Source organism: Orbicella franksi, chromosome 4 (assembly GCF_964199315.1).
Source record: "Orbicella franksi chromosome 4, jaOrbFran1.1, whole genome shotgun sequence".
NCBI lineage: Eukaryota > Metazoa > Cnidaria > Anthozoa > Scleractinia > Merulinidae > Orbicella > Orbicella franksi.
The window spans coordinates 16,143,351-16,170,644 of record NC_138148.1 but is presented as its reverse complement, the minus strand read 5'-3'; the positions used below and the strand labels follow the sequence as shown (position 1 = coordinate 16,170,644).

The following is a 27,294-nucleotide window of genomic DNA, read 5'->3' as shown; positions in this document are numbered from 1 at the left end:
TTTCGAAAACAGCCTGGTTGCTTGTTGACCAATATTCAAGGAAGTGGAAACAACTGACACTGTCACCTGATCCATAACTGGTGGAAAAAATTCAATCTCCAAAGTGAATTCACCCTGTGGAAGTTTGTACATGTTGAAACCCAGTCGAGATGCATACCAGTTTTGTGCTCCTTTTCCCATTCTAAAACTGTAAGCGTTTTACTAATATCATGAGGTGAATCAGAAAAGTCTTCGATACTGTCAACAATAATGTTACTCTCACTTGTTGATTGATTAACATCATCCATAAGGTATTGGAAAACATTTTTTTGTTTCTTTGTTGAGCCGCTTATATGTGACTCATTTATTTTTTTTGTCGAAACTATCAGTCAGCATTATAATCATATCCCCTTTTACCTGGTTTACGTACCTGATATTGGTAGCTGTCAATATGTTGTGGGGGTCAGTGGATAAGTTGGTTATTTTATTTTTGTTCATGAATGTCAATATTTGCAAGCATTTTTTTTAACCCTCTAACAATAATGCATCATTTTTATCCACTTTATTGAAAACTGCAGTATCCACATATTGTTTGTTCACAACATTGTCGTTTGTTGTTGGTGGTTTCAAATTGATGATTTTGTTGTTACCCATATTGCACCTATAATAGCAAAAACACTTGCATTATCTGCATTGGCTGGATTAGCTTCAGAAGAAGCTTCCCACGTTGTTAAAAAATATCAGGAAGAGGTCAACGAGGTGGTACTTTTATGATTCCAAGTGGTAGTATTAGTGATCTTGTAAATACTGATAATCATCTTTTAACCAGAAAACAAGTTGGAGATTTGGCAAGAGGTTTAGCAAGAGGTGATCCGAATGTTCTTCTGAGACTTTCTCAAAAACAAATGGGTTCTGGATTAGGATCAATACTTGCTTCGATTGGTGTTTCAATAGCTGTTGATTTAGTCAGTAAACTTTTCAAAAAAGGTAGTGGCGCTCCACAAATGGGAGCACCACCAAAATCAAAAGGTGGTTCAGCTCCACAAATAGGACAAACGCCTTCTTTTATTGGTACTTGGGATAAAACAATGGGTTATGGAAGAAAAAAAAAAGATCTCGAAAAGGAAAGGACTACTGTTAGGAAAAAAGAGCCCATTCAACTCAATTCCTCTAATAGGAGCAATACTCTAACGTTTCACAAAAATATTCCAATGAGCAATCATGATTTGACAGAATGGTGTAAGTATCTCAAAATACCGATCAATTAGGTTTTATCGAGAGACCGTTCAGTACCTCATAATCATAAGGAAGCGTTATTTATTTGCAATCTTGAACCTTCATATATGAGTCGATCTCATTGGGTTACAACATATGTCAAGGATAATAAAATAAATTACTTTGATAGTTTTGGAATGCCGCCTTTTCAAGAGCTTGTAAATCATGCCAAAAGAAAAAAACCTGACTTAATTGCATCAAAATAATCAAATTCAAAATCTTCTGACAACAAGTTGTGGTTATTTTTGTTTATACTTTTTGAATGAGATAAATAAAGGGCAATCATATTTGGATCTGTTGAATGTATTCGATATTCATGATACAATAAAGAATGAAAGATTTATTTAGAGATATTTCAAAAATATTATATAACATATATTATATCTGAAATCTTATTGCATGAAGCAGAAAAAGCAAACAGAATGTGTTCCAGGTAGTGAAAAATATGTGAAGGCTAAAAATGGAAGAACTATGATGAACTGTAAATGTGCAGAATGTGGTATTACTAAAACCAAATATGTGAAAAGTCAAAAAGGTGGTGAAGCACCTGCATGGACTGGTCAATGGAAGAAGCTAATTGATTGGATAGAAAAAGATACATTAGCTGTTGTTAAAGAACCAGGAGCAAAAGAATCATTTGACGATTTTTGGAGTGGAAAAACGTTTAGTAGAGCTTGGGATAATATAACAGGTAATCATCCAGATCCGAATAAAGGTGTTTCGTACAATTCACCAAGTATGGGAGATAATTATGTAGCACCAAAGAAACCAAAGGGTTGCAAGGTAATAACCACTGCTTATGATCAGAAAGAAAGACCTGTATCATATAATTGTTGGAGATAAATATTATATAATATATAATATATATGAAGTCTTATTGCGTAAAACAGAAAAAGCAAACAGAATGTGTTCCAGGTAGTGACCGTTATATGAAGGCTAAAAATAGAAGAAATATGATGAAAATGTACTTGCGCCAAATGTGGAATAACCAAGACAAAACTCGTGAAAAATAATCAAACTGGAGGAGCTCGAGCAAGATATCGTGGGCCTTCTGCCATTGACAAAGCAGCTTATGTGATGTCCAATTTTGTTACACCAGCCCCAAATTTTGCAGCTCTTGGTAAAGTGTTGACTGATCAAGCTGTCAAAGGTGTGAAGCACAATATTGATTATTACAGAGGTGGCAATTTAAACTAAATCAGCCCTCGCAACAAGACGGGGGCAATATATTTCAACCAATGCATTTGGGTTATGAACTTGCAAAGCTAACGGAACAAACTGAAAAAAGAACAAAAGGAAAAGGTATATTGAGTAGTGTAGGAGATACAGCTGCTGAATTATTTATCAGAAAAGAATTCCTTATTTAGCCAAGAAAGGTACAGAAGCTGGAAGATATTATGCTTCTGAATTCATGAGAAATTCAAAATTACCAAAAAAAGCAATTGATTGGGGAATAAAGAAAGCAACTCCTGACATTCAAAAAGTTGGATCAAAAGCAGTTAATCAATTATCAACCAAAGTGAGACCAAATTATAAGTGTAAAACTGATAGAATGGATCTTGATGCTGATATGTACAAAGGAGGTGCCACTGATATCCACAAAGCGATTGGTAAACTACCAAAACCCAAAGCCGGTTTTACTCCTGGAAGGTAAAATATATGGGTCCATATAATCCACTTGAAAAACAATTAGAATACGACCCAAGCACCGGTGAAGTTCTCAAATGGCATGTACAACCTTATAACAAAGTGGATGAAATTGCTGCTTATCATGATATTTTTTATAATATGGGTAAAAACAAGGGAGATTGTGACAGAAAAATGGTTGCATCATTGGAGGAAATTCCATATGGTGAAATGCCAAAGTGGGGATCAACAGGACGATTCTTGATTGATAAAAAACAAAAATTAGGTCTTGGGGTTTCAAAAAACGGAAAAACTCGTCGAGTGAAAGAAACTACATAAACCAATAAAGCGTAACTTAACTCGACGGCGTGTAATAGTCAATCATATTGATGAAATATGGTGTTCTGATTTAGTTGAAATGCAACAGTTCAGCAAATGGAATAAATGTTACAGATATCTACTCACGGTTTTAAACATGTTTAGTAAATATGGTTGGATTGTTCCATTGAAGGATAAAAAAGGTGAAACTGTAACTGAAGCATTCAAAACCATTTTCAAAGAAGGTAGAAAACCTGAGTACTTATGGACTGATAAGGGCAGGGAATTCTATAACAAACATTTGAAAGACTTATTAAATAAGAATAAAATAACACTGTATTCCACTGAGAATGAAGAAAAGTCATCTGTTTGTGAAAAATGGAGTAAAACGATAAAAACCCTAAATGTGGAAACAGTTTACTGTTCAAGATAATACACAGTATTTGGACATTCTACCCGAAATATTAAAACATTACAATAACACCAAACATGGTACAATAAAAATGACACCTGTTGAAGCTAGGAAAAAGAAGAATGAAGGAATTGTATATTTTAATCTGAATGGTAATACAGAACCAAGGATGAAATCCCTTAAGTTTAAAGTTGGTGATAAAGTCAGAATAAGTAAATACAAGAGAAACTTGTTTGACAAAGGATATACCCCAAATTGGACTGAAGAAATATTTAAAATTGATAAGATCCGATATACGAATCCAATCACATACAAGTTAAAAGATCTCAATAATGTAGAGATAAAGGGCAGTTTTTATGACCCCGAGCTGTTAAGAGCCAAACAGGAGATATTCAGAATTGAAAAAATCATTCGGAGAAATTATAAGAAAAAAGCAAGCTTTAGTAAAGTGGAAGGGATATACTGATGATTTCCACAGTTGGATACCATTGAAGGATTTGAAAAATATAAACATTAATTGAGTAATATATCTTGATATTACTCAAATGTGGTGAAAATAATATAACCTATATATACAGATTATTGTCTATCAGATTGTTGTTTTTTGCCGCATCTGTTATTGCTATTTATTTAGCCAAAAATGTTATTGTTGATGGCTTTTGCATTTTTTATCGAGATAGTCAGTCAATTAATATATACAAATGAATACCAGGAACCATCCATTGGTGAAAAACGACTGAATATGTTTCTAACGTGTTATAAATAAAGTGGGAATGATTATGCATTTCCGAGGGAAAGTCCCGTAACAGACTTCCAGTTTTCTGAGAAATGTCACCCAATTATTTTTATATATAATAATATATGGAAGTTATACGTTGGTTTTGTCCTTATTGTTTAGAATATTATTTGATAGCATATATAGTCCAACATAAACTAACAATGAAGCATAAAGAGGATAAAAAAGAGTTTGAGAAGAGATATGATGAAAAAGAACGATGCGTTTCTAACGTCTTAGAAATAATTCATACAAACAGTCTAATATTAGAATTTAGATGACTCATTTAATAGGGAAAGTCCCGTGAATACATGATATGGTTCGAACGTATTAGAAATAACTTGTAAGATATGACGTGACGGCACAGCTGTGCCAGGCTTGGACACATGAAATAGACTGCAGTTGTGACACTCGTAAGATATGACGTCACGGCACAGCTGTGCCAGTCTTGGACTTAGCACTATACAAACTATATTTATTACCTGTGTACACTACATAAAAACGAATGTTACCTGCCTTACTGTATCCATATATCACAAAGCTATATATCTGGTTTAGGAAACCTCTTGTCCTCCGTGATGTACTATTCTCTTTAGAACAAAACCAGTTTTCCCTAAACGCCTGCACAGATTAGTTAGTGTTTGTGCCGACTATATGGAAAAATCGTATGACTGTCTTATGACTTTGATGACTCATTTCCAAGGGAAAGTCCCGTAATAGACTTCCTGTTTTCCGAGAATCTTCGTTTGATTGAGCACTATACAAACCATATTATACATTCGAAAGGATGTATAATATGCAATCAAAAAGTGATTTAAAGCGTCGTAAGCTATGTTAAAAAATACATTTTAAATAGCGGGCCATTTTTTGATTTCCAGAGGGTTGGGAGACATTAATTTTCAATTGTTTCATTACTATATTCAAATCGATATGAACATTATTTATTTATTTTTTTTATCACAGATTAGTTTGACAATAACTGTGTTAATTCGTAAATCTTTCTCTGCAGCAGACGTGCTGTTGTAATACTCAACTTCTTTTGTAGTACAATTTATTACATACACACGTTTAGTGATAGCGTTCAGCAGCTAATTTTTTATTTTTATCAGATATTTTTTTTTTATTTTTTTGTTATTTCGTCAAAAATTGTAAATTACAAAAGCGATTATCATCTTTATTATTACTGATATGACTAATCATCATACTTTCTGGTATGGGCCAATCAAAACATTCCCAGACAAATCTGTGAACTAAATAATTTTTAGTTTCTGGATTTCCATAATGCAATATATTACAAGCAGTATATCCACCTTTAATAACACGAGTGTTGATCAGTTGTTTTTTTCATAAGATTGATAATCTGTCCATTTGCTGCAGCAGCAAATGAATCATAAATTGGATGCTTTTTATAATTAACACCTTCAAATTTTACTTTTGTACTTCTTGGTTTTGGAATTGGTTTGGATTTATTCATCATTACTATATTATAGTTAGATTTTTTTAAAATAGTTTTCATTTTCTCATACTCATTATTCACATTGCATAATTGTCGATTTTTCTTTAAGTGTCTTTCAAAAGCTCTGTTTTGCCTCTTGGTGAGCCATTTTTTTGATTTGAGGAGGCCTGGGACAGCCCAATTTATGCTGTTTCTGGGAGAAGGATTTTTTTTCTTTTTTTTTTTGATTTCTGGAGGGCTGGGAGACATGAAGTTTGCTCGCAAGAGGGCTTAAGACAGAACATGCTCCAAGAGACCTGAAAATCGGGTTTTTCAAGTTTAGGCCCAGCGAGGGTATTTTTTTTATTATTTCTAGAGAAGAGGGAAGGCTGTTTTTTTGGTCTAATAAACTAAAAACGGCATTCTTATAACTACTATCAATTTATGGATCAATTTCAATCAATTGCCTTACCCTGGAATGACCGGACAGCACTTATTTTAAGCCCTGTTACAGCCGCTCATTTTACTTGTAAGAAATTGGGCTCTTACCAAATATATGTAGATTTCATGCGCCGTACATCTGTTCAGTAGTAGCAGGACAGGAAAAAAATTGAAATTCACTTGCCCTGTGGGCCAATCAAGTCAGTTTTCACTTGCTTCCACTTTAATATTAGTTGCCGATGTGATGGCCAGTAAGGAAATCAGAGGGCAAATGCGAACAAAGTATTCTCGCATTCCTAACTTATTCTTGCTTTCAACCTAATAGTTAACTAATCTTTTAGGCTTAATTTTTGAAATAGCTTCTGACTGGAAATTATCATTTATCAAGCTGGCATTTTTATTCAGACTCACAAGACTACCGAGGCTAATTTCACTTGCCCACCGGGCCACTGAACTTCTCTTTTCACTTGCCCAAGGGCAAAATTTACTTGGCTGGGGAAATCCAACCTGGTTTTTTTCCTGCCCAGAGTAGATCACAAATAATATCAAAATGTGGTAAAAACAAAAATAATTAATGAGCCATTAGCAGGGTGTGTGACAGATGTTCTTACCACATTTTGATGTCTTCTGTGATCTATTACTTAACAGATGCATGGCAACATGGAATTTATCTATTTTGTAATACAGAACGACAAAATAAAAACAAATGTTAATGACATCATCTGTACTTTTGTCCTCCAATAGAACATAAGAACATGTAAGAAACAATCAAATAGTACTTGCAAATAACTTGGCTTATTATATAAGCATTGTTTGATAGGAGTTTGATTTATTGTACATGAATATTACAGTGTAGAAGATAGTGAACAATGATTATTTACTGCCATAGATTTTGAGTTTAGTTCTTCTACCTCCTCTGATATTCAGTGCCTTCCAATCAGAGATGCACAGTTTTTGTCACACAGCAGCTACAGATGTAGTGTAGATGTACAATCTGTTTGATTGATGGATATTTATCTCGAATGTAACCTTGCTGTCAGTGGTTTGATTTCAAAGGTCACAGTATAAATTGGACTGATAAGAAACAAAATAACTCCAGTGTAAAATTCACTGATATCATAGACACAGAATTTGCTGATTCATAAACAAATGTCACATATCTTATTTAACAAAATGTTTTGTTATTTGTAGGATGAAGTAAAATTGAGAGTGGTCAGTACATGCATACTCCTTGGCATTGATGCTTGATCAGGACAAAAAAGGAACAACTGAAAAGTCTTCAGTACTTATAACTCTATAAGGAGCCTGGGGCCCATTTCTTGAAAGCCCCGGAAACTTTTCGGGCTCGCAAAGCCATTTTTAATTAATCTGTATCTAAAAACTAAGAGCTGTATATGCCTGAAACTTCTTGTTTGAGGGGGACTTCTTTTCATATTGAGAATATGCAAATAAAACAGCTCTGTAATCATAAGATTTGAAATTTTGCTATGGCTTTCTGGGTGCGAAAACTTTTTGAGACCTTCGAGAAACGAGCCCCTGGTGCATTACACTCTAACATGTTGACCTATAACACAGTTTTATGGCATCAATTCAACCACTTCAAGCAGTATTTTTAATGCTTCGAAGTATCACCTACCTGTGTTGGTGAATTAGTGTTAAATTTAAATATCATAGATTATTAGGTTGATAACTATTGTGCAATACAGCAGCTATAAGATTTCATCATAGAAAGCAAAGGCTATGTTTACATACATGTAGTACCAGAACAATAATTTATTAACTTATGTTGCATTATGGGATCTATGGTACTAGATGGGCCTTTCAATTTCAACAGGCCCCTATGAATTGTTGTTGTTGTTGTTTTCTTTTTTACAGTACAGTTTTTGTCACAAAACAAGTAAAATTTGGATCTTTACCAGTCTGAATATCATTTACAGTGAGTGTTTTCTCAGGGATCCAAAATGTTTGTACTGTTTGAATTCCCTACATTTTTGGAAGAAAAAGAAGGAAACTGTGAGTTTGTAAACATAGCTTAAAAGATGTCTGAAGCCTTGGTTTATGTTATGCAATGTAGTATGCCTTTGGCATCAAGGTTTTATGTTGAATTTAATATGTCAATCTTTATCTTGTGGTAAATGATTTTCTTTTTTCTCTTTTTTTTTCTGTTATTTCAAATGAGCAATTCACTCTGAAAAAAATTGATAAATACTTCACACATTCCTGTTAGTAATTTTCCTAATTAGGTAAAGGTAAAGCCAGTGTACAAGCCACATGGCCCAACAGGCTGGAGCTTATCCCGTTTTCTGTAGCATGAAGCGGCTAGGAGTATTTCTACTCCTCCCTGGATGAGATGATAGTTCATCGCTGGGTTACACCAACATTATATTTGGTGGTACCCGTTTATACACCTGGGTGGAGAGGCACTGTGAGAACAAAGTGTCTTGCCCAAGAATACAACAGGATGTCCCTGGTTAGGGCTTGAAACCCGGACTGCCCGATCCGGAGTTGAGTGCACTAACTTGAGGCCATCACACCTCCCACATTTTACATAATAATTATTAAGGCTAATTTAATCCTACATTAATGATTAAGCAAGAAAAAACAGTATATTCATTCATTTTATGACAGCGGTATTATCATTATGTTACACTTGACTTTCGTGAATTTAGTGTATATTTAAGACAGTTATCTAGTCACAAACAATTCTAATTTAGCAATACACCTAAATTGCAAAATTTTGACTAGTTGTAGCGGACAGCAGTGTAGTTCTTAATCATTTTATTATTTACAAATTAAATAGGGCTGAATTTGACATGGTTTTAAACAATCTTGAAGAGGTCTTGGATTTTAGTAATCTTGAAAAGTGCTTGAATTCGGTTAAAGGGGCTCAGTCATGGTATTTTTGAATATTTTGGCCATGCACAAAATTACATTTAAGTCGTCTTTTTATGGAGAAAAAGAAAAGAAAACATGTCCTATTTGTTACAATATACATGGTAAACCATATTCATGGCATATACCTGGTAAAAACTATTTAGATTTTTCGGAGTTTGTACTGATTGCAAGAAATTTCTGATTCTGTATTTGCATATTTTCTACTATTATAATTAAGATCAACAGATTTGATTACAATAAAACAGTACATTCCATGCATTTGTCTTCACGCTATTTTATACAAGTGATTTATCATAAATGGTTTCTGCCTCCCTTTTTTTTATTTCCATGTTATTTACAGCCTCCCTTTTTCAATTTCCATGTTATTGATAGGCTCCCTTTTTTGATTTCCATGTTGTTTACAGGCTCTCCTTTTCAATTTACAGGTTATTTATAGGCTCCCTTTTTCGATTTACATGCTATTTGCAGGCTCCCTTTTTCAATTTACATGTTATTTACAGGCTTCCTTTTTCAATTTACATATTATTTACAGGTTTCCTTTTTCAATTTACATGTTCTTTAAAGGCTCCCTTTTTCGATTTCCACGTTATTTACAGGCTCCCTTTTTCTATTTACATGTTGTTTACAGCGTCCCTTTTATGATTTACATGTTATTTACAGGCTACCTTTTTCAATTTACATGTTCTTTAAAGGCTCCCTTTTTCGATTTCCACGTTATTTACAGGCTCCCTTTTTCTATTTACATGTTGTTTACAGCGTCCCTTTTTCGATTTCCACGTTATTTACAGGCTCCCTTTTTCTATTTACATGTTGTTTACAGCGTCCCTTTTATGATTTACATGTTATTTACAGTATTTTGGAAACCCTCCTGTATTAAATTTACATGTTATTTACAGGCTATCTTTTTCAATTTACATGTTATTTACAGGCTCCCTTTTTCAATTTACATGTTCTTTAAAGGCTCCCTTTTTCGATTTCCACGTTATTTACAGGCTCCCTTTTTCTATTTACATGTTGTTTACAGCGTCCCTTTTATGATTTACATGTTATTTACAGTATTTTGGAAACCCTCCTGTATTAAATTTACATGTTATTTACAGGCTATCTTTTTCAATTTACATGTTATTTACAGGCTCCCTTTTTCAATTTACATGTTCTTTAAAGGCTCCCTTTGTCGATTTCCACGTTATTTACAGGCTCCCTTTTTCTATTTACATGTTGTTTACAGCGTCCCTTTTATGATTTACATGTTATTTACAGTATTTTGGAAACCCTCCTGTATTAAATTTACATGTTATTTACAGGCTATCTTTTTCAATTTACATGTTATTTACAGGCTCCCTTTTTCAATTTACATGTTCTTTAAAGGCTCCCTTTTTCGATTTCCACGTTATTTACAGGCTCCCTTTTTCTATTTACATGTTGTTTACAGCGTCCCTTTTTCGATTTCCACGTTATTTACAGCCTCCCTTTTTCAATTTCCATGTTATTGATAGGCTCCCTTTTTTGATTTCCATGTTGTTTACAGGCTCTCCTTTTCAATTTACAGGTTATTTATAGGCTCCCTTTTTCGATTTACATGCTATTTGCAGGCTCCCTTTTTCAATTTACATGTTATTTACAGGCTTCCTTTTTCAATTTACATATTATTTACAGGTTTCCTTTTTCAATTTACATGTTCTTTAAAGGCTCCCTTTTTCGATTTCCACGTTATTTACAGGCTCCCTTTTTCTATTTACATGTTGTTTACAGCGTCCCTTTTATGATTTACATGTTATTTACAGGCTACCTTTTTCAATTTACATGTTCTTTAAAGGCTCCCTTTTTCGATTTCCACGTTATTTACAGGCTCCCTTTTTCTATTTACATGTTGTTTACAGCGTCCCTTTTTCGATTTCCACGTTATTTACAGGCTCCCTTTTTCTATTTACATGTTGTTTACAGCGTCCCTTTTATGATTTACATGTTATTTACAGTATTTTGGAAACCCTCCTGTATTAAATTTACATGTTATTTACAGGCTATCTTTTTCAATTTACATGTTATTTACAGGCTCCCTTTTTCAATTTACATGTTCTTTAAAGGCTCCCTTTTTCGATTTCCACGTTATTTACAGGCTCCCTTTTTCTATTTACATGTTGTTTACAGCGTCCCTTTTATGATTTACATGTTATTTACAGTATTTTGGAAACCCTCCTGTATTAAATTTACATGTTATTTACAGGCTATCTTTTTCAATTTACATGTTATTTACAGGCTCCCTTTTTCAATTTACATGTTCTTTAAAGGCTCCCTTTGTCGATTTCCACGTTATTTACAGGCTCCCTTTTTCTATTTACATGTTGTTTACAGCGTCCCTTTTATGATTTACATGTTATTTACAGTATTTTGGAAACCCTCCTGTATTAAATTTACATGTTATTTACAGGCTATCTTTTTCAATTTACATGTTATTTACAGGCTCCCTTTTTCAATTTACATGTTATTTACAGGCTTCCTTTTTCAATTTACATATTATTTACAGGTTTCCTTTTTCAATTTACATGTTCTTTAAAGGCTCCCTTTTTCGATTTCCACGTTATTTACAGGCTCCCTTTTTCTATTTACATGTTGTTTACAGCGTCCCTTTTATGATTTACATGTTATTTACAGGCTACCTTTTTCAATTTACATGTTCTTTAAAGGCTCCCTTTTTCGATTTCCACGTTATTTACAGGCTCCCTTTTTCTATTTACATGTTGTTTACAGCGTCCCTTTTTCGATTTCCACGTTATTTACAGGCTCCCTTTTTCTATTTACATGTTGTTTACAGCGTCCCTTTTATGATTTACATGTTATTTACAGTATTTTGGAAACCCTCCTGTATTAAATTTACATGTTATTTACAGGCTATCTTTTTCAATTTACATGTTATTTACAGGCTCCCTTTTTCAATTTACATGTTCTTTAAAGGCTCCCTTTTTCGATTTCCACGTTATTTACAGGCTCCCTTTTTCTATTTACATGTTGTTTACAGCGTCCCTTTTATGATTTACATGTTATTTACAGTATTTTGGAAACCCTCCTGTATTAAATTTACATGTTATTTACAGGCTATCTTTTTCAATTTACATGTTATTTACAGGCTCCCTTTTTCAATTTACATGTTCTTTAAAGGCTCCCTTTTTCGATTTCCACGTTATTTACAGGCTCCTTTTTTCTATTTACATGTTCTTTACAGCTTCCCTTTTTGATTCACATGTTATTTACAGGCTACCTTTTTCAATTTACATGTTCTTTAAAGGCTCCCTTTTTCGATTTCCACGTTATTTACAGGCTCCCTTTTTCTATTTACATGTTGTTTACAGCTTCCCTTTTTTGATTCACATGTTATTTACAGGCTACCTTTTTCAATTTACATGTTATTTACAGACTACCTTTTTCAATTTACATGTTCTTTTAAGGCTCCCTTTTTCGATTTCCACGTTATTTACAGGCTCCCTTTTTCTATTTACATGTTGTTTACAGCGTCCCTCTTTTGATTTACATGTCATTTACAGTATTTTGGAAACCCTCCTGTATTAAATTTATATGTTATTTACGAGTTTCCAGGTTAAAATACAAGAAATTTACAGGCTATTTACAGTATGTGCAGGAACAGTTTACATGTCAGTTACATGATCTTAGTCCTTTGCTTTGAAAAATCTACAGTGTTCTCTACATCATTTACATGTTTCACTTGCAATATTTACATGATTTTTACATGGAGCCTCAGAAACATCTAAAAAGGGAAAAATCATGTAAATTATTGTTTACAGTCTCTTGGATTATTTACATGTTAATTCCATGTTATTTACACACTCTCTAGATTTTCAACTTTTCCAGTGATTATTTATTAACACTTGCTTAATTCACTTTAAACCTTGAAACTTTGCCACAACTCATTTTTAATTCATCGTTTTCGCCGGACCCTAAGAGTGATCTAAACAAAATTTACCGCTTATATAAGATAGCCACAAAGCAGAAGGTCTGTGGAACCATTCATGTTGTTGTACTGCCTGTAACAACCAGTTCAAATCCTGCAGGGTAGACAAACTTCAGAAATGGTACTGATTGAGGTGATTACTTTTCACAACATATTGCCCTCACAGTTAGCATAAAGGCCTCATACAGAATAATTATTCCTACAGAATATTCTTACTCGCATGTATATTAAGAGTGATTTTCTGAGAGTGTCGAGAATCGGAAGACAGTCACGAAAAATCGATTTTTCTTTTATTTCGCCAAACATACCTTTGGATGAACTTATTCAAGGAAAAATAGTTCAAAGTTCCAACGATTTATTTTACGGCCAAAATTTAAGAAAGTTCGAAATTTGCATATAATGGCGGTTTTTGCGGCTTGAAATGTTCAGAATTTCACGCTTCTTTACGAAAACAGCGGGGGCGTAAAAACAATCCCATGAAAACAAAGCTTGGCACAAATATTATTTCATTCTTATATTTTAAAATCGTGTAGTAAGTTTCTTGAAGTTTTGTTTGTAGCTTTTTAACGAAGGGTATTTGTACAGACGTCATTTGTGTCTCTTGGCAAGGAACAAATAAAGGCCAACTTTGACTAGTATAAATGGCCTCTCGTATATATCATTTGGTCAAAATATCTACATTTTAGGAAAGCTTGGTTATTGTTTTTTTCAGCCGAAGAGTTATAGCTCTGGGAATTAAAATATTCTCCGTCAGTAAAATAAAATGTTACGGCATGTGAGCGAGTTCAATTTTATGCAAATCACAAGGTTATTTCTTGGAAGTCAACGGTTTAAAACAGGAAACAACGATTCACTGTTACTTACGTTCTTTCTGCTGCTATAGAAACGATTTTAACTTCCCAATGTCCTAAAATTCGACAAGGCCGACAATGTCTATATTTGAGATGAGACACTGAATAGCACACAGAGTCTTGGCTGTTTTCATCGTCTTGCTCAGTCGAGAGTCCTTTACAAATATGATAGAATATACGCCTCAAACCGTAGTAAATTAGTTTCTCATATCCATATGCCTCATGTTGACTCATGCGTAAGTAAATCGCTCCCCGTACACTAAATAAACAACTCGAATGACCTCTGAGGTCAGGAGGTCACCTGATATGTCGTTATGTTACTTTTCCCCGGTTTCACATTACCCGCGTAACGCCATGTTCAAGGACGTTTGCGCGAAAATTTTCCAGGAGATAGATTTTTTCTTAATTTTCATAGCAGTCAGATAATGAGTTACTTGAGTCAGAAACGCAAAAATTAATAATTAATTAATTAATTAATTAATTAAAAAAGGGGGTCACCGACTTCGTTTCATAGATAAAACGTGTAGAAAACGACCTGATTTTGAAAATTCAGCATGGTCTACAGGGGTTTATAGTTAAAAATATCGAATGTGAGTCAAAGGAGGCAAACGATCTTATTGGATAGCACCACCGCCTGTGGTTTTTAAAGCAGCGACTATTCGGGTCAGATCTCCAGACATCGTCAGTTACACGGACTATAAGTGGAGATAAGTAATTCCCTTGGCAGGGAATGCGTGATTTAGAGGCACGAAAGGAACGAGCTGAAAACGTGAATCTCACGCGAAAAAAATAAGCTTTGCTCTCGCTGCTCGCATATCACCAGCCTTTGCTAACTAAAACGGCACAGCCTGTGTTTCTGTGTTTTAGTCATTTCAGTCACTTATGACGCTCAATTTTGCTGTTATGATTAGGTTTTAGAAGTAGCGCTAATCCACCCCCAACCCACTCCCAAGAAAAGTAATTTCAAAAGGCGTGACGGCTAATACTCCCGAAAGCAGAATGGAATCTGCATTTGTATACATCGTTTTTACTGTCACGCAATCAAAAAATAAATCGAAAACCATCCAGTGGAAAAAGCTATGAAATTATGATGTTATAGAAGATAACTAAATAAGCCACTCCTCCAAGTATTAGGCCTGTGCGTTTCCCCAAACCTCAGATATTCGTCGAAATGTTTCGCCGATATTTACAGAGCCCAGTATGAAAACGCGATATTGGTGTACCTCCGTGGTACACCAATAAGGCGGCCGGAAGATAGTGTAAACATCCGGAACTTACTTTGGCTATCTAGGCGATTGATTATCAGTATTGATCAAACAAGCATTTACATAAGCACTTTTCCTATTGCTTTAACTTCTAAAAAGGCTCAAAATCATGGGATAAGTATATATTTTTCGGTAAACTCGATCATAGCCTTGTGTCACGCACCTCCATAACCCTGAAATTCAAAATGCTCTGGATTCCAAACGAAGCACGCTATTGAGCTGTAAAATTGTAAATAGATATAAATATACCGCCTCTTGTGCCTGATGAGGACAAAAACCTTGGTGGCTCTTTCGTTTTGGATTATAGAAAGTGATGACGTCACGTGAAAACGATCCACTGAGAGGCACTAGCCTGCGAACAAGCATATATTGGAGAAGAGAAAGTAGGAAAGGAAAAAGGGAATTAGAAGTGCCACTCAAGCCTGTTCGCCGTAAAAGAATCTACCTGGACATACTTTTAAAAAAAGCCATATTAGCATTGAAACGGATGAACTCTGTACTGCTGTAACTGAGGATCATGTATTGAATGTTTGTTTAATTTTTCACACAAAATGTCATGCTGCTCTTGACAGATATCGCAATAACTTTATAAGGAAGTGAACATGTTTGATTTGTATTAACAAGCGCATCTTAAAACTATTAAGAGTACAACTTCAACAAGTAAATAATAAAGTGACATTTTTTTGACGCCTTCAACGACACAGGTAAATATTGAACTCCCTTAAGATATGTGATTGTAAAGTTTTCCAGCAATCAAATGAGAAGGAATGTCTTCAAATATGGCCGGGATAGGAAATTGAACGGTAAATTTGAAAAGAAAATCTCAAGCCTATATAACAGAAATTTCAGATTAGAAAAATAAAAGGATGAAACAAATGTAACTAAGCCTTTGTTTACATAGAGTAAGTTTGTCACTTTTGCTAAGCGACACGAAGCGTTACTGAAAGCAGGTAGCTTGCGTTACTTGAATAGATAACATGCAGAATTTAAAACATTATTATCTTCGGCGGTCCAACTTTTCCTGCAGATAAACGGTTTCTTATTTTTGAGTATTTATCTTTGCGCACGTTTAAATGTGTGCCAACTGTTACTAAGCGCAAAACTATGAATCAGGTCGACATCAAAGAGATCAATCCAGTGTTGAAATTATATCAGGGTATCCTGCATCTATGGACGATATCTTAGAAGCTAACAGTTATGTCAAAATATTGCTTTTTCAATCTTCTTTTTAAATTGAAATGTCTTTAAAGAGATTTTGAATACCATAATTCAACTAAATGCCGTGATGTTCAATACGGCGTTACGTGTGTAATGTGAAAGCGGGGAAAAGTAACATAATGACATATCAGGTGACCTCCTAACCTCAGAGGGCCGTCAATAAAACCAGGAACATGGAACATCCCGGAACATTCCGGAACATTCCGGAACATCCCGGAACATCGAATAATTATCATAATTATGCGAAACATATGCAAAATTAAATTTTTAAAACTAAAATAAACAAAAACAAACTGGTATCAGCTTGGAATACGAAAAGATATTATTGGGGATAGGGGAGTCGGTAGCAGAGGGGTAGGGAACGTTGGGTATTCATTCGACTGACCACAATGAGTGCAGGCTCCTTTTCTTTCCCGCTAATTGCGTCACGTCGCTTTTCAGCACTCTGTTTTTCAACACAAACATGGACGATTCTGACGATGAATGCCAGGTAATTCATTGCGTCTCCTTTTTTGATCTCTGATTTCTTCAATATCTGAGGTGTTTGTCTGAGCATCATACAGTTGCTTGTTAAGTCAGTATTCATAGTTTTGTCCCTATTCCATCTTCATGTTCCTAGAGGCCTAATCAGCCTCATCAACCCGAGTTGAAATAAAGTCACGGTTATCTATCTATCTATCTATCTATCTATCTATCTATCTATCATCCCCAGTTTTCGCGCCGCTCCACTAGGAACGCCTGGCACTATGACCCACTTAGTGCAGACTCGGCCTCCCCGGAAGCCCGAGTAACAAGCAAGTTATTATTAATAAACTAGTGGTAATCAAAGATTTATAGAGCAGCGCGTTCACGTGCGGTTTTCGCATGTCTGGTTTACTTTGGTGGTGTCCGAGTGGCTCGGTAGAAAACTAAGTTTGATCGAATGTCAGATAACGATCTGCTCGTAAAGTTAAACTAGCGATGAATAGATTATAGCTTGCGGTAAAAGTATTTTTAGTTAATTAACATTTTCCAGGAGATGCATTTGAACTGTTGGCGACACTTAGAATTCAATTTCAGATCGCCAACACTTGTAACAAATATTTCTAGAGACAATACAGTTTTGGCCAGCGACCCCGCAAGACAGCGCGCGCGTCGCCAAATGTTTTTAAATTTTGTGTTTGTATTTTTTTACACTGTCATTAGAGGTCGAGCAGTCCGAACTAGTTTAGACAAGAAACTCGATGCCGAAGAGTTTCTATTTCTATCTCATGGAGAAACTATTTCTTCATGAGAAATCGTGTATACGCATATCTTTGTATTGACGTAATGAATTGAATAAAGAAATCACACTCGTATACCCATACTTTTAGGTCTGATTAAGGAGTTCGAACGCCACCACCTTAGTTTTCTGTGAAGAACGAAATCTGGGAATAAAGGACAGTCACGCGACTGCAAGAAATGGATTACTCTTCTTAGTTGCTAGCCTTCATTCATTGCAGTCACTTTCATTTTTCTTTCTTTTTTCCTTTTTTTTTTTTTTCATGTTTTTGTTTTGTTTCTATTTTCCGAGCTAATACCCGTTTATTTTTGTTTGATTTAAATTTTTAAAATTTTATTTTACATATTTTTCGCGTAATGATGATAATTATTCGATGTTCCGGGATGTTCCGGAATGTTCCGGGATGTTCCGGAATGTTCCATGTTCCTGGTTTTATCGACAGCCACCTCAGAGGTCATTCGAGGTGTTTATTCAGTGTACGGGGACTGATTTATTTACTCATGAGTCGGCATTAGGCATATGGATATGAGAAACTAATTTACTACGGTTTGAAGCGTATATACTATCATATTTGTAAAGGACTCTCGACTGAGCAAGACGATGAAAACAGCCAAGACAGTGTGTGACACTCAGTGTCTCATATCATTGTCGACCTTGTCGAATTTTATGGCCGTTTATGCTCGCTGTGTTACTGGAAATATTTTACAGAACAGCTCACGAGGACACTGGGAAGTTAAAATCGTTTCTATAGCAGCAGAAGGAACGTAAGTAACGGTGAATCGTTGTTTCCTGTTTTAAACCGTTGACTTCCAAGGAATAACCTTGTGATTTGCATAAAATTGAACTCGCTCACATGCCGTAACATTTTATTTTACTGACGGAGAATATTTTAATTCCCAGAGCTATAACTTTTCGGGTGAAGAAAACAATAACCAAGGTTTCCAAAAATGTACCCTATGACATGAAATTTTCGCGACACGTTAATTTCGCGAATTTCGCGATTTAAAAAAAATCGCGAAACTAAAGTGACGCGAACAATTAGTGTCGCGAACATAACATGGCGCAAAAATTAAGTGACTTACATTATGTTACTGTTGACATATAATTCCGCCGTTGTGTTTTTGTTAGTAGGGAGTTTAAGCAAATCACTACGGCTGGTGCTACCACGGCTGCCGTGACTGAAAAGGTCTGGGGAGAGTACGTCTCGGTTTAGCGAGTAAAGCGAAATTCAAAGATGAAAGAAACATCGGCTAAGGAGTTTAAAATCTCTTTTATTTAGTTTCTCACAGCCAAATGGTTTCGCTCAAAGGACGATGGCCGTTATTCGCCTTCCTAGGACGAACAGATTATTTCTGAGCGAAAGCGAATGCCAGACACTTTGTTCCATAACAATTTGAAGGATAAAATATATAATTTCTGAGACAAATATCTCAAAGAATATCGAGTGAAGAACACAAATATATCAATACTCAAAGAAGCAAAATAGCGTCGTATAGTTATCCAGATATAAAACATCTTCACTAAACCCTCAAAACAAACTTAACCGAAGAAAAACAACCTCGTGCTCAACACGAATATTTAACGTAACTCACTTCGCCATTCCAACACCTTTGCCAAAACTAAATTCAGGATACGGATTTACAAGCTTATGAGAGGTAACCTTGACACAATCTTTGACTTAAATTGACTTTAAAGGATATAGTATCCGATGGAATTCTTAAAATGCTGAGATGTCCGTTGAAAAGGGCCAGAGAAGCGAGATAAACCCGAGGTAGTAGCCACTACGGCAAAACATCCCAGCTCACGTAGTCAGCTACGGCTGGATGCAACCGACGTGCATGCGCACTGTCTCATTTTGGGGGAAGTTTACTTCCGGCAGCCGTATCAGCGCTAGCCGTAGCGATTTGCTTAAAGTCCCTAATTTTGACGTTATTGTACCTTTGATAACGTCACTTTACTAAATTCAAGGACATGTTGAAGTAACATTGCCAAGGAAATAAACTTTGTGTCACTCAAAACGCGAAGTTAAAGAGATTCAAAATACAAAACTATCGCAAAATCGCAGAATTTAAGTGTCGCGAAATACGCGCACCTCAAAATCACGAAATAAACGTGTTGCAAAAATTTCATGTAATAAGGTAGATATTTTGACCAAATGATATATACGAGAGGCCATTTATACTAGTCAAAGTTGGCCTTTATTTGTTCCTTGCCAAGAGACACAAATGACGTCTGTACAAATACCCTTCGTTAAAAAGCTACAAACAAAACTTCAGGAAACTTATTACACGATTTTAAAGCATAAGAATGAAATAATATATATGCCAAGTTTTGTTTTCATAGGATTGTTTTTACGCCCCCGCTGTTTTCGTAAAGAAGCGTGAAATTCTGAACATTTCAAGCCTCGAAAACCGCCATTATATGCAAATTTCGAACTTTCTTAAATTTTGGCCGTAAAATAAATTGTTGGAATTTTGAACTATTTTTCCTTGAATAAGTTCACCCAAAGGTATGTTTTGGCGAAATAAAAGAAAAATCGATTTTTCGTGACTGTCTTCCGATTCTCGACACTCCCAGAACATCACTCTTAAAACCCTCTAGGAGAAAAGACTAACCATATAGATTGATCTAGATTCACCTTTGCTTTATCCAGTCGGCATAAACCTTACAGGGATTAATTTGAACTAAGCAGTTTTAATCCTCTTTTTACGACGCAGTAATCCACATGCATAGTTCGTTATAATATTGTTACAATGTCAATAAGGTAACCCAGGTTAAACACAATAAGCCAGGGGTGATGTCTTGATGCACGAAACAACAAATTATACAGACTTCTGTGACGATACTAGGCACTACAGTGACATCTTTGACCACACATTACCAGTACGACCAGCAGAGGTTATGCAAGCCAAATTTCCCTTGCCTCCTTCATGAAGCGATTGGCCAGCTTATTACTCTTACTTAATTCAACTCAACTATTAATTAAGATCTTACTGCAAGCATTTAAATCCTCTTTAATCTCCAAAAAGAGTGTTATCAAACGATTCGAGTAGATAGCTAGGTAAAGCAAACCAGGCTCATGATGCCTTGTTGCACGCAATACCAATTTCTCTTATTCAAGCATTCGGGTAAGGTATGGCAATCATTTACATCAGATGATTTTAGCTCAGTAGTATTTCGTGCTTTAGACTAAGAGGATCAATATTGACAATTGCATACTGAGGCAACTTTCGGACCACAGATCGTTGTGCGGCTGTGTCAAAGTTGCTGTTTAATCTGAACTGATTAGGTTATATATACGTCGCAGTAACACCATTTTTGGTCTGACGATAAAGATTTTACGTAAGGTTTAATTTATAAAGCATTCATATGATAGTGAAATTCTTCATTTATTGAGAATGAATCTGCGAACACGTTCAAAAAGACAATTTAATAAAGAGACAAGGACGTTCAAAAACAAATATTTACAGTCATTTGTCACCAGCGTTCAACTGATCCCTAAACATAAGATTTAATCAATATATCTCAATAACGTCAATCTTAAACTGCAAGCAAAATATTTCAAAGTGCGGCTAAACCAAAGAGTTACTAACAGCATTTAAGTACGTTGCGGTGCTCACACCATAGTTCGCGGGCTACAACAATGTAATAACGTTAGTCACAGCTTTGCTCTGTCCACAAAATTGTTCTACAATTTTTAAACGTACTAGACAAAGATAAAAGTGACGTGACTATATTTACTGAGAGGAAACGAGACATTCACAGAAGTAAAACAGAGAGTGAGACCTTTGAGGGCTCAATAACAAGGAAATGATTAATGACTATCCAATTTCCTGCTCAGCTCTAGGCGTAGCACGCGAAATAAAGACGCCGTGTAGAGTAAAACGATGTTCAGGGTAGGTGATCCACGAGGTACAAATGTCACAAATGTACCCTCACACCGCACATGCACATCAAAAGGATGTGGTGAAGGACCAGTAGTATTTAGCTAAATAAATATTATCTGCGCTTTCCGATAACTGAGTCGAAAATGATTGCGTATTTAGTTTCGGCTTACGCTGAAAGCTTTATTTGCGTGATGAAGGCGTAGCTTTTCATTCGTTAGCTTTAAGAGAAGGAATGTTTTTGTCTGGCTCCCATTTTATTCCGAGCAAATTTCTATTTTGGGATGGTTGAGAAACTCGGACAACTGCCAGAATAATTTAGGTAAAATTGCTCGGCGATAATGGCAACGGGAAGCTTCGTCCATTAGACTAATTTTGGTCTCCTTTATCTACAATTCAGTTATCAGTTTTGATAAATATACCGTTTTCGGGCAGCCTTATAAAATCGTATAAAGCTGTTTCACTTAATTTTTTTGAGAATCCGAAACAAGCAAAATAAGATTTTGTTTACCCTTCGCACTAGGCCGACAGCTAATTAATTGCTATTTAATTGCACTTTGTCAAAATAGCAATTAAGACTACATTTCCCTGGGAGCTTGGGCAAAGTTCATAGGACAAAGATTTTTTTGATAACTCGTCAGCGATATTTTAGTGGATTACTTGTTACGAAAGGAATGTATTTGATAAATTCATGCCGACTTTATATTTCCTCTGGATGAGAAATGACCCAAATTTAAACTACGAGAAGTCAGGGCTTTTCGCAGCCATTTTTTTTTTTTTTTTTAAGCGTCACGCACGACTGACTAAACGAAAGAGGGACTACTCGTAGTCTAAGCCAAATTTAAATCCTTAGTGTCTTTCAAGATTTGTGCGATTCCTAACTGGCTTTTAAACAGTGTTTACAAGTCGGACCACATGTAGGTTAGTCGAACTGTTCGTGTTCAAGGCCTTCAGGATATTTGGATGTCTATTCAGCGTGACAAATGAATGGGATTTTACAAGCTTTATGAACTGACAAGCCATCAAGTCGCAAATATGTAATATGTGAGTGGCAGCGAGTTAATAAATTTGAACCTGTGAACCAAAGGCTATATAGCCTGATGTGTCTTTAATAAATAATTTCAAAAGTCGCCCAAAAAGTCTCTTTGCCTTTTGAAGATCTTCGCCCTAAACAATTGAGCAGCGGAGGTTTGAGCTCTTTCTAATCGGTTTCTTCTTTCCTCTTCTCTCTATAGTTCGCGAACTCAATAAACTAGAGAGACTTTTAAAATATTCAGGAAGATGCCGTTTTATCCTTCATTTACGTGCTCTACGCCACTAATCGTTCCACCGACCTTATGATATTATTTACAAGGAATCTCCTCACCATAAGTGGAAGGGTTATCAAACTAAAATATATTTTATTAATCTATGTAAGAAAAGCCGATCTTTGAGCAAAAATTGGAATGAGTAAAAAGTTTCAATTTCTCCCACAATTTGTCTTTAATGAGAAGTGTTTTCTAATAGATATACTATTTGTTCATCCTTCACAAGCTTCACTTCTGATGGACTTTCAAAATCCTCATGCGCGAAGAATAAGTTTGCCTCGTACCTACGTCTACAAAAGATAAAGTGATGGAAAGATTACACTCTGTGTACGTGTTAATCATCTTAAAATACACATTTAAGGCTTTATTAAAGAGCTGAGAACCTTTCTAGAACGTTTCGCCTTTTTGAAAATAACTTAAAATCTGTCAGTTTCTGACAAAAAGTGACTAAGTGACAATGAAAAATGAAGTGCTAATTAACTGTTTTGTTGTTTAATTTTCTTTGCAAGGACGAAATACTCAAAGGAGAGCGACAATCCCTTGTTTTTCGGCATTTTGATTAAGTGGGAGAGCCGATGAGGAGAGTTACGGCGAGCGAGAAACTGATGACAATTCAAACGACCTCCTTGGATTAAAGCTCTGTAAGATCGGGGCAAGAACAATTCGTAATCTCGGACAATTTGGCAACTGATTGAATCTGTCCATGGATTTCTAAATTATTGCAAATATGAGCTTGACAAACAAGTACGGGCTAGCTCATTGAGTTCAAAGGGGAGGGGGAGGGGGGGACCGAAGGCTTCATAGAAACTCCGAGATAAACTCCGTCCCCACCCAACTGAAGTAGTACCACAGGTCAGTTGACAAGGCACCCCCACTTTAAAAAAAAAGAAACATACGCAGCTGGTTTAAAAAGTAATTTCCGCTTCAGTTTATGAACAGTCCACTTGTCCCGTGGTTGACTTTGTCCAACTGATTAACCACGAAAATGGAATATGGGATCTCTCCTTCTCATTTTATTTGTAGGTAAACATATCTATTTACTTGCATTAACAAAGAGAAAACAGGCCTTGACTATTTCACTCATTCGTGGCTCTCAGTCCGAGGCCTTGAAATTGTGAGTCAGAATAATGAGTACATCACAATGTATTTACTATAGAGTTTCACTTCATAGTAGTTAGAAATAATATTAAGACAAAAGAAACCCAAATACTTGCACCTGTTTTTCCTAATTTTGGTTACGTGAATCCAAATACTTCCACCTGTTTCTCTTATTTTTGGTTATGAAGATTTAAAGCGATTTTAACGAGGTTTGTTCTGCTGATCAGAAGAGTTAGCCGCTCAGCGTCGGCATCGGCGTCTTTACGAGTCCGCAGCTTTTTCCTTCCCAGATGTCGATCAAAATAAAATCTGAAAAACGTTACCCTCGTGCAACGAGCTTTCTCCCGAATCAAACACCATGTTGTCCGACAAGAAGGTCTGATATACTCAACGGACTCATTTAAGCAAACAGAAAATGAAGTGTCGACCACAATAAATAAATAAATAAACAAATAAATAAATAAATAAATAAATAGACATTTATTTATCTTCTCCTTGGATTGACAGCCATTGCATTTCGGGCCTAGGGTAATAAAATACTGATGTTATCTCAGAAATGCGCCCTAAATTCGCAACAGGAATCTTTGTTCATCGCTGATAAGCTTGCCTGAACCCATCTATGACTCTTATACTTCTGTTGTTATACCGAATGAATTTATCGAGCCGTCCACGGTGGCCTATGAAATCAGTGACAAAAAAGATTGCCTAAATCCCATTTTCCTCGATCGGTACCAACTAAAAAGGCGTAGTTTATAACTTTTGCTCTTTTTTGCAAGGTGCGTGAACTGAACTTCGATGGGAGATGTTAATGTTATAGTGGTAAGCTACATGTGCAGGAAAAAGCTGATTCGTTTCGTTTTGGAGGCGGGGAAAATCCGCCGAGTTCGCTTCGCCAAAATACACTTTGTTATCGCGCCAGGTCAGTTCAAAAACGACAAGCCTCTGTACTTGTCTTTGTTTTGGCGAATTTCTAGAAAAATCATATGAGGGAATTGTTTATCAATATTATCCAGTAAGAACTGTGAAGAAAGTTCCTTACGCTTGCAACAAACAGACGTAACTGATACTGTCAGATAGCTGTACGGAAAAATGTATTAATTACATGCCAAGGGTCATTTCAAACTATCGAATTTGAAACTTAATTATTTTAAGCGTGCTTTTCATTTCGAGTGCGGATAAATTTTGCCTCAACTCGTTTGATACAGTTTTTTGTGTTTTTGTTTTTTTTTTTGTTTTGTTTTGTTTTTTTTTTTTTATAGCATTTACAGGCATCAATTTAAGCCCTGCACATTCTTTGTGAACAAAATTTAATCTCTGAACTTAATAAACGTAAGCGTCGCGTAATCTTAATCTCAGTCTGTCTTTTCTTATTTTTCCTTAGCCTTCTTACTACTATCCCTGTATTTCATTGTAATGTTCATGCACAATAATTGATTTTTGTTGCTCTAAACATTTTCAACATTTTATGAGTCTTTGAAAAGGATGATACCACATGTCAGTAAGTTTCCATGGAAACTCTGTCGTATGACTTGATACGCTCCCTTACGTTTTTCATCGGTCGTTCAAACCCTTGGCACTCCAGATGCCCTGTTTGTAGAGTTGAGCACTAAAGGAATTTAATCTCTCCACGGCCACCGGCAACTCCACCAAGAAAAGGACTTCGAAGGAGCAGAAAATGGCGTTTTTAAAAAACCGTGTTTCCCCAGGGCCACTACGCCCTTCCACTACGGAGGCTGAAACTGAGTTATCGGACTCCTTACCTCTCGACGAAAAAAGCACAGACAACTTTAATCATGATAAAGACAAGGAGACCTCCACTATTGATTATCGTGGCTCTAAGGAATGTCAAGAAAGACTTGATGGCATTCCCGAAGAGGAGGTGCACACCGAACCGAGTGGTCTGAATCAAAATGGGAAATTAAGCGCTAGAAGTCATTTTTCAAAACGCAACGCGTGGTCCAACCCTGAGGAAATTAACTCGTCTGGACGACATCATGGTTGTGATCGACTGATTTTGTTGGCTATGTGTTTCGTTTCTGCAGCGTCACTTTTGCTGACCTTGTTGATGCTATTTGGCATAGTTGCACCTCTGAATTGCGCCTACTCTGGAGAAACAGGTATTTCCAATTATTTCCTGTGCATAACTTTATTCCAAAAAGAAAGCTATAGATTAAATTTACTAAACGAAACTTCCCAACTTCTTTTTCCCGAGAAGCCCTAAATTATGCCAATGCATAAGCTTTCAAATTTATTTCAAATTTACTTTTGAACATTTCGACTGCTGCCATTTCGTGTATCTACGAAGGGATGTTGAAGTGAGTGAAAAAAATCCTCGCATTGTCTTTTTTACTCATGTTGTTAAAGGATAAATGTATTAGTTGAAAACCTAGTGCTTTTAAAATTGCTCTAAATGGTGTTGAATCCTATCGTTGTTTTGAAATCAAACTTATTAAGGACAACGTCATTTCGCTTATTTACTTACGATAGCGAAATAAGAATCACAATAGACTATGGTTTGTTTAGCCCGTTGCAGAGTCGTCCACAATGTTTACTATAAACTACTCCAATTTCTCAGGTCCCCAACGCAGATGTCTGATGGGCCTCAAAACTCTAGATCAAATGATTGACAACCTTGGAGGGCATTTGGTACGGAGTATCTTTGTTTTTAAATTTCGACCCGACACCAATTTTTGGACACTAGCAACAAAATCACCAGTCCGTAATGAAATAGTTGCAAAGCAGTTGCTATTTACTGCTTGACGATTATAACATTCAAGACATGGACTGAAGGCTTCGTCTATAAACAATCAGGAAGGTGCGCGCGAATTTTATTGACTTGTCCAAGTCATGATCATCAAAGAATTTACATTGAACCTTACACAAGCGCTGTATATTTTCTTGAGGAAATGAAAATATAATAGCATTTTAATAGATTCCAAAGTGAAGAATTGGTCATCCTATTTTTGTTATGACTACTAAACAAAGGAAGCAAAAGTTTCAGATTTCGATCATCTTAGCCGGGTTTGTTTGCTAGCTATTCTACTCAAATCACTTCATTCTCAGTCATTTGAACGAACTTTTTTTTTTTAGTTGAGTCTATAACATCCGATAAAATTGTTATTTGAGGACTTAAAGTTTTCAGCAAAGGTTATCAACGGTAAATAACGCTATGTTTATTTGGCGAATGGACTTGCAGTCTTCAGCGTTCTGCTCGTGAGTAAACAAATAGCACTAATTGCTTTTTTTAGATTCTTCGAGTACCACGACAATGCATGACTCTTTTATTTTTG

The 27,294-nt window shown here is 35.6% G+C and overlaps 1 protein-coding gene across 3 annotated transcripts in view; it reads left to right on the top strand.

The window, feature by feature from the left end:
- The window catches only part of LOC145484742 (uncharacterized), a 179,923-nt gene that overhangs the window by 65,552 nt on the left and 87,077 nt on the right, over nucleotides 1–27,294 (top strand). For 2 of the 3 annotated variants that reach the window (XM_081463377.1, XM_081463376.1), the window contains exon 1: nucleotides 20,134–26,121. In XM_081463377.1, coding sequence (XP_081319503.1) covers nucleotides 25,680–26,121 — 442 coding nt within the window. In that variant the 5' untranslated portion in view covers nucleotides 20,134–25,679. Of the gene's footprint in view, nucleotides 1–20,133; nucleotides 26,122–27,294 lie in introns of those variants that run through there. The other variant, XM_081463375.1, reaches the window with a different exon arrangement.